General features: G+C 38.0%; 1 protein-coding gene across 2 annotated transcripts in view; it reads left to right on the top strand.

The window, feature by feature from the left end:
• FAF1 (Fas associated factor 1) overlaps window positions 1-14,666 on the top strand; it is a 222,531-nt gene that overhangs the window by 109,355 nt on the left and 98,510 nt on the right. For both annotated transcript variants that reach the window (XM_083359601.1, XM_083359602.1), the window contains exons 9-10: window positions 11,929-12,024; window positions 12,447-12,573. In XM_083359601.1, the coding sequence (XP_083215727.1) occupies window positions 11,929-12,024; window positions 12,447-12,573 (223 nt within the window). The remainder of the gene's footprint in view (window positions 1-11,928; window positions 12,025-12,446; window positions 12,574-14,666) is intronic.

Here is a 14,666-nt window from a genome sequence, read left to right as displayed (position 1 = left end):
TAAAAGTCTCCCGAATCCCCTGAATACTGCTTCATGCATACATATGTGTTTCACCTATGTAGTATATGTTTTTGGGGTGATCGTGTCATTACATGGCTGAATCCAACTTCTTGGAAAAATGCATTAGCTGATGACCTGACAAGAAAAGCTTTTACTTGAAGATCAGGAAACTATTCTTTTTGTCTATTTTTAGTACCGTGAAGACCTATTGGCCTTAACTGATATATTGATATGTTTTGAAAAATGAAACGGTGACCTCTTCACTGCTTTTTAGATGAATTGGAGCTGTCCATATCAGTTGCTCTTGGCTGGCAAAGATTTGCTTAATGGCTGCTGGTTCTAAATGTGTTACGGCAGGGATATCAATGTTGATTCCTGTCCTGTTTTCATCTTAATCAGGCTGCTTGTAGATATGCGGGGTTTTTTATAGGCTGGTTTGATTTTAGAGCAGGATTGTGGTGTGTGTGTGTTTTTTTTTTGTGAGTGTGTGAAATCTACAGTATGTATCAGACATTTAGTAAAATCTGCTCATACTGTATAGTAAAACAGTTGTTTTCTTCTCTGCATTATCTACCTACTCCCAGTTGTGATTAGGTTCAAAATAAGCTGTTATACAGTTTATTACTTTCCAATTTGAATGATTTGAATTCAGAAGTATAAAAGAGATAAAATTACCAGCAGCTCTTTGAGTGGCAGTTGCATATCAAACCTCACGGGGGTTTGACAGACAACGAATATCGTTATTAGATGCTTTTTCCATAATTGCTGACATTTATCCAGTGTTTCACAGTATTTGCTAATGTATTAATGCAGTCAATCTCTGAGAGTCTGCACATGCCTTTTTAGCCCTGGCTTTTATGGGATTCTTAAATTCATAGACCCATGGATACTTATTCCCTGCTGGTTGCCGTAGTGACAGAGCTCAGAGATAAGCCACGACAGAGCCCTTTTGTGATTGCTTTTCAGGTGACATTCAGCGGCAGCTTGAGTAGAGTGTCCTTTTATAGTTCCTGTAATTCAGAAAATGATAACTGCTTAGAAGAGAGGGCTCTAGACTGCTCCCGGCGGGATTTTTGTTTGCTACGCTACTTCGTACTAACACCATTCTGATAAAGTTCTTATTATTGTGGAGATTTCAGAGTGGAAAGGGATTGAATTAATTATGCCAGGTTAGAAAGTACAGGGTAGATGCTGCAGATTGAAACTTTAAAGTTGCAGCACTGTTCATAGTTCTATAGCCATGCAAAGTCATACTTGGTTTCTTTTAAGCAGCTGAAAAAAGTGTTTAATTTGAGGACTTAGCTGTATTAGGAAGGGACTAGTTAAATAACTAGAAAGTCAGTCCATGTAGAAGTCCCTGAAATTAATATAATTAATTGATGTTCTCTTATAAAATAAGAATCTGTATTGTCAGAATTGAATTATTAACAGTAGAAATTACACTACCCAAAGCGAGTATAGAGTATTTGCAAAAATGAAAGGTCAGAGTCCAAAGGGTGATATAATTGAACTCTACATTCCCATCAAGAGTTTTTGCTTTGTTTGCTTTTTTAAAATATCAGTACCAGTTCTTTCAACTATTCCAGCCACTTTGAAAAATAAACTTCTCCACAAAGCAGGGAAAAACCAAAAGTGTTTGGAGATGCCCAGTAGAACTGTTAGAATTTGAGGCTTCAATTTACTTAAAAATCTTTGCATAAACAAATACAAATTAAATAGAACTCAATAGGGTTTAACATGCAGCTTTATAAGCCTATTTGGAGAAAAGAATAATTGTCTGAAATAAAAAGTTGTAACACATTGATTCTATGGACATTTTTGAAGAGGCACCTCCCATAATGAAAGCCATATAATGTTAAATTATTTAAACTTTTCATATAGGCAATTTGTCAAGAAGATTTCATATCCCTGGGAGTTGTCATTGCAATTTTTAAACAAGAAATTTTTTACCAAATCTTTGATGTTTGTAATTATTGGCAAAAGCCAATTATGCACTACTCTTTCTCACAGGTATAATAGTGTAAATTATAGCAATTCTTTATTTTTAATAAAATTGTGGCATGTATAGCAACCCCAAACCCCACAGTATGTATATTCTGCTAATGTCACTATAATATCTTTGCTGTTGGATTGGCCAACGTTCCCTCCCCCAAGTGCTCATGAACAACTGATGTAAGGGAGTTATTTTGAGTGAAATATTTGTAGGCAGATTATAAGTTCAAAAATATTAATATCCATATTTTCAATAGCTGATATTGCAGAAATATCAAATGTAGAGAAGTTGGAGTTGTTTTTCCCCAGATCTTATGGTTATTAATATGAACAGTTGCCTAAAATTATATTCTAATCTTTGGCTACATTACACATTTCTTCTTGGTGTCTAGGGATTGTTCTTTCAGTGTTGGAGTATTTAATGAATCAAAATGGAATGTGTTGAAATGTTTCAGAATTGTGTTATTGAAAATAATACCCCTTAGACTTGATAGTTTATTTCATCTTTGTGATGACATATTCACAAAACTCATTAAAAGAATGCCCAAGCTTGCAATTATTAGACAAAGAGTGACTCGCTGATATTGCTGCAGGGATTTAACACTTCAGTGTAGCCTTCAGTTTCTATTAAGTTCGTTATATTAACATAACCTGCAAATTGAAATATAACAGGTCCAGTCACAGATATTAATGTATATGGTAGGCCCAAATACAAATTGAGGTTAGCCATAGCTTTACACATGCCATGACAAAAAAAAACAACCTGACCCACTCCTATACTTTAGGAGATAAATGATCCCAAACTCTCTTCCCTTGTGATTTATCTTTTCTTCATATTGACAGATTGAAATTTACATTTCTGGAATTCTGAAAGAAAAGCAGCCTAAGCTAGTTCTGTAGAAGATTTACGCATATCCAACAATTATTAAGAGATATATACTTGAATCTCATTGGTATATGAAATTGTGAGCTTCCTTTTACATTCTTTAAAAAGCTAACATATTGTTTACTTATTCTGAATAATCTTGATTACTAGAAAAGCTTGACATATTTACCTTATAAAATAAGGCACGGTCATCTGAGGACCCACTTAATGATTGCATCACTTAGCACTGGAAGTTTTGGTCCCAATTGTGATAAGTCAAGGTCTACCTGTAGTCCTAAAAGACATTTCCAGTACCAGTGTGTGTTCATATTTGTAGAAAGTGTGTACGCTGGAGCAAACAAAAACCCCATGTAGAGCCGTGGTGGCGCAGTAGTTAGAATGCAGTACTGCAGGCTACTTCTGCTGACTGCTGGCTGCCAGCAGTTCAGCGGTTCAATTCTCACCTGCTCAAAGTTGACTCAGCCTTCCATCTTTCCAAAGTTGGTAAAATGAGGACCAGATTGTTGGGGGCAGTGCTAAGTGCTATTGCCCACTAGTGCCTAGCCAGAGTACATACAATATCACTGGGAGCTTTTTTTCTAAATGAACTAGAAATTTTAAAGAATTAACAGTGTATTCAGCTGACCTGAAATTTAATTTGAGAAAGAGAGAAGAACTAATGAAAAAGACACGCTGTGAATGGGTTTATACAAAACCTGTGTGTTGCATTTGGCATTGAGCATCTTAGCATTAATCTAACTGTGAAGACACAGGGCAGATTTTGCTCACTGTAATGCTATCAAACTTTCTGTTCTGAAGGAGGAAAGTGTAAAGTTACTTATCAGTTATGATGGTTGTAATATTTGCTACGTATTCTAATGTGATTGGCTTACTCTATATTTCAAAACATATTTTTAATTCATTAATGAAACTTATATCCCTGTACAAACAAAGTGACTCGGCAGTTTACAGTATATATAAAACAAAGATTAAAACATAGACTATCTGGTTAAAACTAATCTGATTAAAAATAACAATAATCAATTAAAACTCAACACAAAAACATAAACACACAGAATATAAAAAAAATGAAAGAAAAACACAGGAAAACACAAGGAAAGAAAAGTAACTAAGAAACAAGATAGTATCAAATGCAAACTTACGAAAAAGCCCTCTGAAATAATTCAGTTTTTAACATTTTCTGGAAAGCCAGCAAGGAGAAGCCCAGTCTGATGACCATCAAGAGGCTGTTCAAAGCACTGGTGCTCCTATAGAGAAGGAGTACCTTCTAGCTTCAATCTCTTGAGCTCTAAAAAAGGTGGAATAGCACTAGCTGTTCTAAAGTCAAACCAATATTGGGTTGGAGCAAATGATTCAGGTAACAAGCCATAAAGGGCTTTAGAGATCAAAACCAGCACATTAAATTGTACCTGGAAACTTGTTAATAACCAGTGCAGGATCTACAGAATCCTAACGAGATCAGGACACACAAACGCACATTCTGGACCAATCACAGTTTTTGACTAATGTTTTAAGGGCAGCCCCCATATAATGTGCAGTAATCTAGATGGGTGGTAACGAGGGAGAAAACTTCATGACATTAGAGAGCCCTGATGTGCATTCAACAACTGTGTTACTAAGGTTCAGGTTCAGCCTATTCTCCCCCTTACAGAAACATAGCCACAAGTACTGCAAAGCAGGATAACATCTCCCTTACAGCATATCCAAACCTTCAGTTACCTTCTCAGTAAATGTATGGCAGTCTGCAGAATATGGGTTTTGTGTATTTCTCTGTGTATCTATTCGTGTGTGTGTGCGCGCGCACGTGCATTTCTGTCTCTATAATAATATCAATAAATTAGAATAATAATATTTAATTTTTATGAATGCCCAAAGAAAATATTTATTTCATTTAAAAACACACGATTAGTTCCTTATATTAATTTTGATCTTTGTTCAGGATTTCTGCCATGGGAACTCTTTTGTAAGTTTCAGAGGGAATTTCTTACAACCTGTATTAAAGGACTTAAATTTCGTATTTGGACACTGTTCTTGGGCTTGAATTGGAAACTTTTCTTCTTCTCCTCTCTCTTTCCTATAAGTTAAACCTGTGATAAGTAATTGTCACACTTAGTGCGTTTCTACAATGCTAATTCGAAGTGACATGTCCAAACTGGCCCTAGTAACATGAAGAAACTTAACAGGTGTGAGGGGTGGATCTTCCCATGGGCTCTGTTGCACTTCTAACTAGAGCAAAACTAGAGAAAAAGTGAAATGAACCTTGAATAAATCTGTCAGCAGTAATTATCTCAGCAGCACTTTATGAGAGGATAAAGTATGCATTGGTGCTGCTGGAACGTGAAAACACTCCACTCTAGTGATTTTGGGGCAGGGGGCGGGATCCAGTTATTGTTTAAAAATAAAAGTTAATGCCTGATGTTATGTCTATATTTTTTCATAATAAAAATAAGTTCATTTCCTGTGAAAAGATGAAACTAATTGGTTTTAAAGCAGTATGCTAATTGTAGAAACACTACAAACTTTTAAAGAGAAATGAAATAATCACTAAATGTATATGACATTTTTTGTTAATTTTGAAAAATAGTCAGTAGAATTTTGAGAGCTTTGGGGTGTTCCCAGTCAGCATTCTTCTCCCACCATCCTCTCTGATTCACCGCTGAAATAATTGCAAGTTTTCATTTTCTGATTCAGTTATCACAGTTTAAGATTGTGATCAAACACAAACAAGGTTACAAACTTAATTAAGGTTTTGCTTAAATAAGCCATCTTTAAAAACTGTGATGAAATTGAGTTGTTTCATGGTAAGAAGTTGTACTTAGGAGAAGCAACTGACCTAGAGAAGGAAAAGGTCTATGTCAGCTCTATTGGAGATTAGCTACATTCTTAAATGAATAATCCAGAATTGAATATTAATTCAAAATACAGCCAGGTGTTCTTTTATCAGTTCAATTTTAAAAAAACTAGTGATGACTTATCAAAATGTACAAAATGCAATCTCTCTCTCTCTCTCTCTCTCTCTCTCTCTCTCTCTCTCTTTTTTTTTTTTTTTTTTTCCTTTCTCTCTCTCTTCTGCTCCACCACTTGAATTGTATCCAGAATATTGCTGTTGGTACAAACTTTCCTTATTTTGCTCCTTTTTTGACCACTGATCATTAAGTTGGTTGGAAGATTGAGAAGATATGAAAATAAAATGCTCTGATGACACACCCTGTTAATTGAAAGACCTCATATTTCATATGAACTTGACCTGATTATCAGGCAAAGTTTATTTGATTCTACTGCTTTCTATAACAGCTATATCATAATTAAGAGGGTTTTTTTTTAAAAAAAAATGGCTTTGATTCTTTTGAATCAATTCCCTCTGGGAAGGTGCATGTAATTGGCTCACTTAAGGGTTTAAAAAAAGCACTTTACTCTCCTTTTTCATAGGTCCTTGTGAAGTTGCTTGAAAATAAACATAATAAATAAATAAATAAATAAATAAATAAATAAATAAATAAATAAATAAATAAATAGTTACCTGTAACAATATATGGATTATATAGAACTTAATATTATTAGCCTATATTGGACCTCCTTATTTTATATTATGTTATAATTCATTGGAAAGCACTATGGTATCAATTGTTTTATTTATCTATACTACATTTAGTTATAACTACATAAATAACAAAACTACTATTAATAAATAAATACATTACTACCATTAAATCTTTTGCAGAAATAATTAGGATTATTTTTACTTGTTCTTTTTAATCTCAATACTTTCTAAAGGATTATGTTTTTATCTTCCTCCCTAAATAATTACCTCTGAGTTGGAGCTCGGCATCCTCTTAAATATGTTGAGGAAATGATAAGAGTAAAGGTACTGTAAATAGCAAATAAATAGACAAGAGATGCAAGTAGTGAAATCAAGTTAGATTATCTTCATTTTGAAGCCCTGCAAGAGTGGAGAATTTGTATTTGCGCGGGAAATCCTTCTTTATTGTCTTTCTTCACAACAATACTTCAGGAAATTCCAAAAATTGAGTTTGTGGTGTCTTCCTGGATGAAGATATTTTCCTTTGCAGAAACTCACTAAAACTCAATATGATTTATAAAGATTTGTGCCTGTTGAGTCCAGAATTCCATAGTCTGTCAATCTCCGATAGAGTGAAGTAGTGCAGTTTGAATGCTAAAGAATTTATTAAGGCTGGATTTTTAGATAGGATGTCTATTGTTTTGCAAACAGATTGCTTTATTTTACAGGTAATTACTTTTAATTATAGTTATTAATTCAATTAATGTTACTTTAATACTTTCCTTATTTGTAGTGTGGCCTCTAGCCATTGTACATAAACACATGTCTGTGCATGCATATACACATGTAGGTTACATGCAAATATTTATTGGAGTAAAAATTTAGCTCAGTGGCTTTTAAAAAGTTTTATATATCACTGGTAAACCTAGGTAATATGAAGGATTGTTGTTTATATCTAGTCTTTCTTTTATTGGGTGGGAATGGTTTTCTTAAATTCATAGTTTGCTTTGAATGTTGTCATTTTTAACAACAGTTATTTTAGCAGTGATAGTGATAATTATTAAATGCATTAATGGATTAAAGTGTTAAAAAGTATAAAATTGAAATGTTAATATTGCAGATACATGGATATAAAAACGTGAAAATTTTGAAATCTTAATTATCTCCCAATATTAAATGCCATTTTGGCTTTCCCTCTTCAATTGTATAAACTTAATCTAAAAATGCTTACTGATTACTCCCTTGATTTCAAAATTCTAATAGTTGAAATTCACATTTGATCATATAGGGATGATTCATGCTGATCCCTCTTCCCAATTCCATATCTTGTAAGATATGAATAAAAAAGAAAAAAGAATATTCTGTTTTTATCTAAAAACCTATTGATCTTATGGAACAAAGGAGCATCAAATGACCAGCACCATGTTCACTTGTCTGTCTTTTCTTAAATGCTCTTACTTTTTAAAGATAAAGTAAATCTCAGTTTGATAATACTTAGTCACTTAAGCTTCATTCTACCAAGCATTCCTAAATCTGGATAAAGCCAGTGAAAATTAGAAGCTATTCATTGTGAGATTTTGGCTCTAATTACTTAATCACAATGACAAGTGTACTTAAATGTGTTCACATTGGTCGCTTTTAGTGTGCTACTTAGAAGGTTTGGATATATTTAGCTATATAGGCAAAAAATCACATGAGGAATTTATTTTTCTATATTAGAGCCCAATAACATACTGAACAAAACATGATGAAAATAGCAGTGTCACCATTGCAAAAGTAAGTGTAGATTCTGTGTTAGGTATGAAAGAGTTTCTCTGATAATTGAGCTTGACATAAATGTCTGCATTAATATTTCATTTATTCAAAAATAATCATTTCCTTTTAACTCTGTGATTTTAAAATTGTGACTAAATTGTTATTTAACCTTGCTACAAGAATGTGTCAACAGGCTAGTCCAGGCAGGTCAACACTCACTTGGTTAGCTAGCACACTTAATCAGCTTCCTTTAACCTGAAGGAAATTAAGGCTTTTATGACCTCTAGCACATAAGTGATTAAAAATACCCTGAATTGGGAATAAAAAGGAGTTTTTCCCAATGTATTTGCTAGGCTTTGGATTATATAGAGAGTGACATGGAAGGTAGAACATTTTCTGTGTTTTAAATGCAAAAATTAATCAATTTTAAAATGGTTACTGTAATAAACTGATTTTGACATAGTACAATTCATTGTTGATGTCTTTGTTTTCAATAATATGTGCATTTTTACCTGGAGGAACTTGATTGCCTAGCAGCTTATTAACCAAGACTATATACTCATATTTACATGGTAGGGAACAGAGGAGATACCTTAAGATAGTTATATATTCATTTGAGTATCAAAGAAATGGAAATAGATACAACAAAGAAGGTGTTTTCTACTAAAGTGAACCTGAACATAATTGCAAGTTATTTTTTTAAGAAATTATTTCAGTTCATTCTGACCAAGCTAAACATCAAACTTTCAGCTTCCAGCTTTACCTTCTGAGACCAGTTATATTCATCAGTAGATGAACAGAACTACACTTTAGTCTTTTTTAAGCTATGACATTTTTCCTATACATTCAGTGGTGAACAGTGATTATACATTCACAAATTACAGTGTATTATTCAAATTTCTGAAGTATCTAGATATCTTCCATTGATAAGAACTTTAAAACATTACTACTGATTCTGTTCAATATCTTTATCCCTGATTCTACTCAGTTTCTGTACTTTTATCCCATTTCATTTTACCTTCCTGTATCCTAACAGAATACCAGAATAACAGATTTGAAAGGGACCTTGGAGGTCTTCTCGTCCAATTGCCTTTTCAATCAGAAATGGTTGTCCAATCTCTTCTTAAAAACTTACATTGTTGGAGCATCCACAAGTTCTAGAAGCAAGTCGTTTCTCTGATTAATTGTTCTAAGTGTCAGGAAATTTCTCCTTCCTTCTAAATTGTTTCTCTCCATCCAGTGCTTCTTGTCCTGCTTTCAGGTCTTTGGAGAAGAGGCTGACCCCTTCTTCTTAGTGGCAGCCCCTTATATATTGGAACATTGCTATCATGTTACTCTTAGTGCTTCTTTTCATTAAACTAGACATACCCATTTTCTGCAATTGTTCTTCATATGTTTTAGTCTCCAGTCCCCTAATTGTTGCTCTTCTCTGCAATCTTTCTAGAGTTTCAACATCTTTTTTATATCATGGCAACCAAAACTGGATTCAATATTTCAAGTATGGTCTTACCATGGCATTATAAAGTGGTATTAACACTTCACGTGATTTTGATTAATATAGCCTAGAATTGCATTGGCTTTTCTGGCATGCTGCACACTGCTCATATTTAAGTGATTGTCCACTAGGACTCCAATATCCCTCTTGCAGTTACTACTGTTGAGCCAGGTACCACCTATTCAATATCTGTATTTGGTTTTTCTAAATGTAGAACCTTACTTTTCTCACCACTGAATTTAATTTTGTTAGATTGGGCCCAGTGTCCAAGTCTATCAAGATCCTTCTGTATCTTGAGCCTATTTTCTGGAGTGTTGGCTATTCTTGCCAGCTTGGTGTCATCGGCAGATTTGATGTGTTCCCCTTCTATCCCCTCGTCTAAATCATTGATGGAGATATTGCTGGAAAAACCTGCATTGGCTTTTGGTTATGATTTTGTTTGCTTCTAGATGTTCTCAGATTCTTTGCTTGATCATCTTTTCCAGATTTTCCCAAGTATTGATGTCAGGCTGATAGGTCTGTAGTTTCCTGGATCCATTTTTTCACTTTTTTAAAGATGGGAACTACATCAGCCCTTTTCCAGTCATCTGATAGTTCCCTGATGCTCCAGGATCTTTGAAAGATATGGTTTAGTGAACTCATCTAGAGTGGATAGGAGTTCTCTTACCTTTTTCTTGCTTATTTTGACTTGCCTTCCTAATCTGCATTTTACAGGGGTTTTTTCTTTAGGTTGGACTATTTTTTCCTTTTGTGTAAAGACAGATGCATAAAATGAATCAAACAGTTCTGCTTTGTCCCTGCTCTTGTCATATTCTTGCCATTTTCTCCCATTAATGGACCAATTGTTTCCTTGGCTTTTTTCTTGTTTTTTACGTGTTGAAATAATCTGTTGTGGTTGCTGTTATTATTTTTGACTTTTGTTGCAAGCCTTAGTTCATTTTGAGCCTTCGCTTTCTTGATTTCATCTTTGCAGGTTCGAACTATTTGCTGATATTCTGCCTTAATTATGTGCCCATCTTTCCATTTTTTATACTATTCATTTTGTCTTTCAGTTTATCTGAGAGTTCTTTGTGCATCAGTGCTGGTTTCTATTGAGATCTCTTATTTTTCTTCTTCATTGTGTTAGACTGGGCTTATATAATCTAGCTTTTCAAAGTTTTCCAAGTTTCTTGGGTTGTTTTCCCCTTGAGGATTCTCATCCATGGAATCCTTTTCAGGCTGTATCTGGGTTTACTGAAATCAGCTCTCTTGAAGTCCAAGACTCTAGTTTGACTTTGCTTTATTGCTTGTGCTTGTATAATGTTGAATTCCAATATTTCATGGTCACCCCCTCAATGTCTACTATCATTTTGTTTCGTTAGTGAGAATTAAATCCAGTATGGCTGACTCTCTAGTTCTCTTCACTACCTTTTGGGAGACAAACTGCTAAGTTTGTCAGAAATTTGTTTGACCTTCCACTAGGTACAAAGTTTGTCCCTCAGTTGATTTCAGGGTAGTTGAAGTCCTCCATTGCTGTTGTGGTGTGCTTCCTATACATTTTAGTTAACTGACCAGCAAAAGTTCATCTATCTCCTCTATTTGGTTCGGTGGCCTATGGTATACACCTGTGGCGATGTCATTTCCCCCCCATTTATATTGATCTAAATGCATTCAAGATGATTTTAAATTGTTTGAAAGGAACAGAGGGCAGATATGATATCACTGCCATTATGGAAACTTGGTGGGATGAAACCCATGAATGGACTATACAGCTACAGATTTCATCCCACCAAGTTTCCATAATGGCAGTGATATCATATCTGCCCTTATGTACTTGGATTTTTGTTCACCCTGTTTATTCCTCAAACTTTTTGGGCATTGGTGTATAGGCATTTGAGTCCTTTTTGACTGACCCAGTGTTTGTTTTCTATATAACCTGTTTTGTGTCTGAGTTCCCCTTCAGCCTTACCATCTGTTTGATTAGTGCACATGGTATGGCACTCACTATCAAAAGCTTGATTTTTCTTAACAGCAACAGTAGTATTCTTAAGTGCAAAAAAAAAATCTATGATAGAAGCACTGACAACCCCATTAGTTTTAGATTGCTATCCTACCTTTCTCTGAACATTTTTCTTCTCATCCTATATTCTCCTATGGTCTCTCTATGAAAATGAGAGGGTTGAAAATGCTCTTATTTTTTAAAAAAAAGAATGTATCTTGATATTTATGTCTACTGCAGTTTGATTTCTGATGCTTAACAAAATCTGATAGATAATTCAATAATACATGTCTTCTGTTTAGATTACTTTAGCAGCCTCAGGAATCTCTTATCCTTGCCATCGACTTACAGTTGGAAGAAGGTCTTCACCAGCACAAACTAGAGAACAATCAGAAGAGGTGAGACAACCCCTTTTTTCCACACAGTTGGCAGATAAACTTTTATTAAAGTTTTGTTGAAAATGAAATTATATGTCTAATTTCTGCCTTATCTTTGACCTTATGGCATAATATCTGCTGTTTTATTTTATTTGATAAAGATGTTACAAGGAAACTAAAGAATAAGACATTAGTGTAATAATATTTCTTTACTATGTAAATAAAAATAACTGCTAAATTCTAAAAAACTTAAAATTTTCTTATATTATTTGCACTGATTTTCAAAAAAAATATGCATGCTTCTTTCTTATTAGAAAATAAAAATGAAATTTTATGTCAAGATTTTGGATGAAAATTTGGTGACATTTATATTTAAATATGGAAACTTACTATTGACATTTATTTGTTCAATAATTGGTTTATTATCAATTTTACTAAATTAGCAATGCACAGATGTACATATGGTTAGTGACAGTGATGGAGATGACTTTGAAGATGCTACTGAATTTGGGGTGGATGATGGAGAGATGTTTGGTATGGCATCATCTGCACTGAGAAAATCTCCAATGAGTAAGTATTACTATGTATTGTGAATAGTATAAGCCCAACTTTGGACAAACGGGGGATGGGGAGAGAAAACAGTATTTTTTTTCAGTGTTCAATGATTTTGCACATACTTTTTGAGACTACAGTGTGACTTTTTTGGGATGATATAATAGGGATAATAGAGAATATACCGTATATACTTGAGTATAAGCCGACTCGAGTATAAGCCGAGACCCCCAATTTCACCCCCCAAAACTGGGAAAAGTTGTTGACTCGAGTATAAGCCGATCCGCTGTTCTGCAAGCCTCCGCCGCCGGCGGAGGCTGGATCCGCGCTCTGCAAGCCTCCGCCGCCAGCAGAGGCTCGATCCGCCATTTTGCAAGCCTGAATACACAGGAATACCCTGTGTGGCCGCGGCTCTCGGGGAAGCCCTGGCTGTCCGCTTCCTCGCTCCACGCTGCCATTTGGGGCCCGCGCGTTCCCCGGGCAAATCGCGGCGCCCAGCAGGCGAGGAAACACGCCTGCTCCAGTCGCCCCCCCTTCCCTCAGGAGACGCGAAGCAAGTGACTGCCCGGAGCTTACCGAGGACTTGCGCGCGGCCGAGGCTTCGGTGCTTCCAGGATCGCGCGCACCTCTCCCAAGCCGTCGCCGTCCGGAGACCTGCCGAAGTTTGGGGAGGTTTGGGGAGGTGCGCGCGCACCTCCCCAAACCTCCCCAAACGTCGGCAGGTCTCCGGACCTCCACGCCCTGCCTGCCTGCTTCTTTCCGCTGCGGAAAGATGCAGGCAGGCTGCTTCGTTCCGCTGCGGAAAGAAGCAGGCAGGCTGCTTCGTTCCGCAGCGGAAAGAAGCAGGCAGGCTGCTTCGTTCCGCAGCGGAAAGAAGCAGGCAGGCCTCTGTCCCCGGCGGCTGGATCCGCGCTCCGCAAGCCTCTGCCGCCGGCTGGATCCGCGCCCTGCCGCCGGCAGAGGCTTGCGGAGCGCGGATCCAGTGGGGGGGGGGAAAGCCCTTTAGCAGGATTTGCCTGCATGCCGGCGAAGGCTGGATCCGTGCTCCACAAGCCTCTGCCGCCGGCTGGATCCGCGCCCTGCCGCCGGCAGAGGCTTGCGGAGCGCGGATCCAGTGGGGGTGGAAAGCCCTTTAGCAGGATTTGCCTGCATGCCGGCGGAGGCTGGATCCGTGCTCCACAAGCCTCTGCCGCCGGCTGGATCCGCGCCCTGCCGCCGGCAGAGGCTTGCGGAGCGCGGATCCAGTGGGGGGGGAAAGCCCTTTAGCAGGATTTGCCTGCATGCCGGCGGAGGCTGGATCCGTGCTCCACAAGCCTCTGCCGCCGGCTGGATCCGCGCCCTGCCGCCGGCAGAGGCTTGCGGAGCGCGGATCCAGTGGGGGGGGGAAAGCCCTTTAGCAGGATTTGCCTGCATGCCGGCGGAGGCTGGATCCGTGCTCCACAAGCCTCTGCCGCCGGCTGGATCCGCGCCCTGCCGCCGGCAGAGGCTTGCGGAGCGCGGATCCAGTGGGGGGGGAAAGCCCTTTAGCAGGATTTGCCTGCATGCCGGCGGAGGCTGGATCCGTGCTCCACAAGCCTCTGCTGCCGGCTGGATCCACGCCCTGCCGCCGGCAGAGGCTTGCGGAGCGCGGATCCAGTGGGGGGGGGAAAGCCCTTTAGCAGGATTTGCCTGCATGCCGGTGGAGGCTGGATCCGTGCTCCACAAGCCTCTGCCGCTGGCTGGATCCGCGCCCTGCCGCTGCGGAGCGCGGATCCAGCCTCCGCCGGCGGCGGAGGTCTAGGGGTAGTGGGGGGGGCCCGCGGACATAGATGGGCTCAAGTGGAAGCCAAGCAGCCCTCCCGAATCTGGGCTTCTGGACGGAGCAGCCGGTGGTGCGTTTCAAAAAGCCAGATAAGGCAGACAGGGAGATGAAGAGTTCAACCAAGTTTCCTCTTTTGTTCAGGCTCCCCGATCAGACAAAGAACTAGCCAGCGGCAGGTTTCTCCCCTTTTCCCTCCCATCTCTCTTCCCCCAACCCTTGGGTCCCACAGCAACTCACGAACTCCAGCCGCCCCTTCTCCTTCGAAAGGTCTAGATCCCGAGATAAGATATATACAGAAATATACATAAAG

The sequence above is a fragment of the Vipera ursinii genome, assembly GCF_947247035.1.
Source record: "Vipera ursinii genome assembly, chromosome: 3".
Taxonomy (NCBI): Eukaryota; Metazoa; Chordata; class Lepidosauria; order Squamata; family Viperidae; genus Vipera; species Vipera ursinii.
This window is presented reverse-complemented; position numbering and strand designations above follow the sequence as displayed.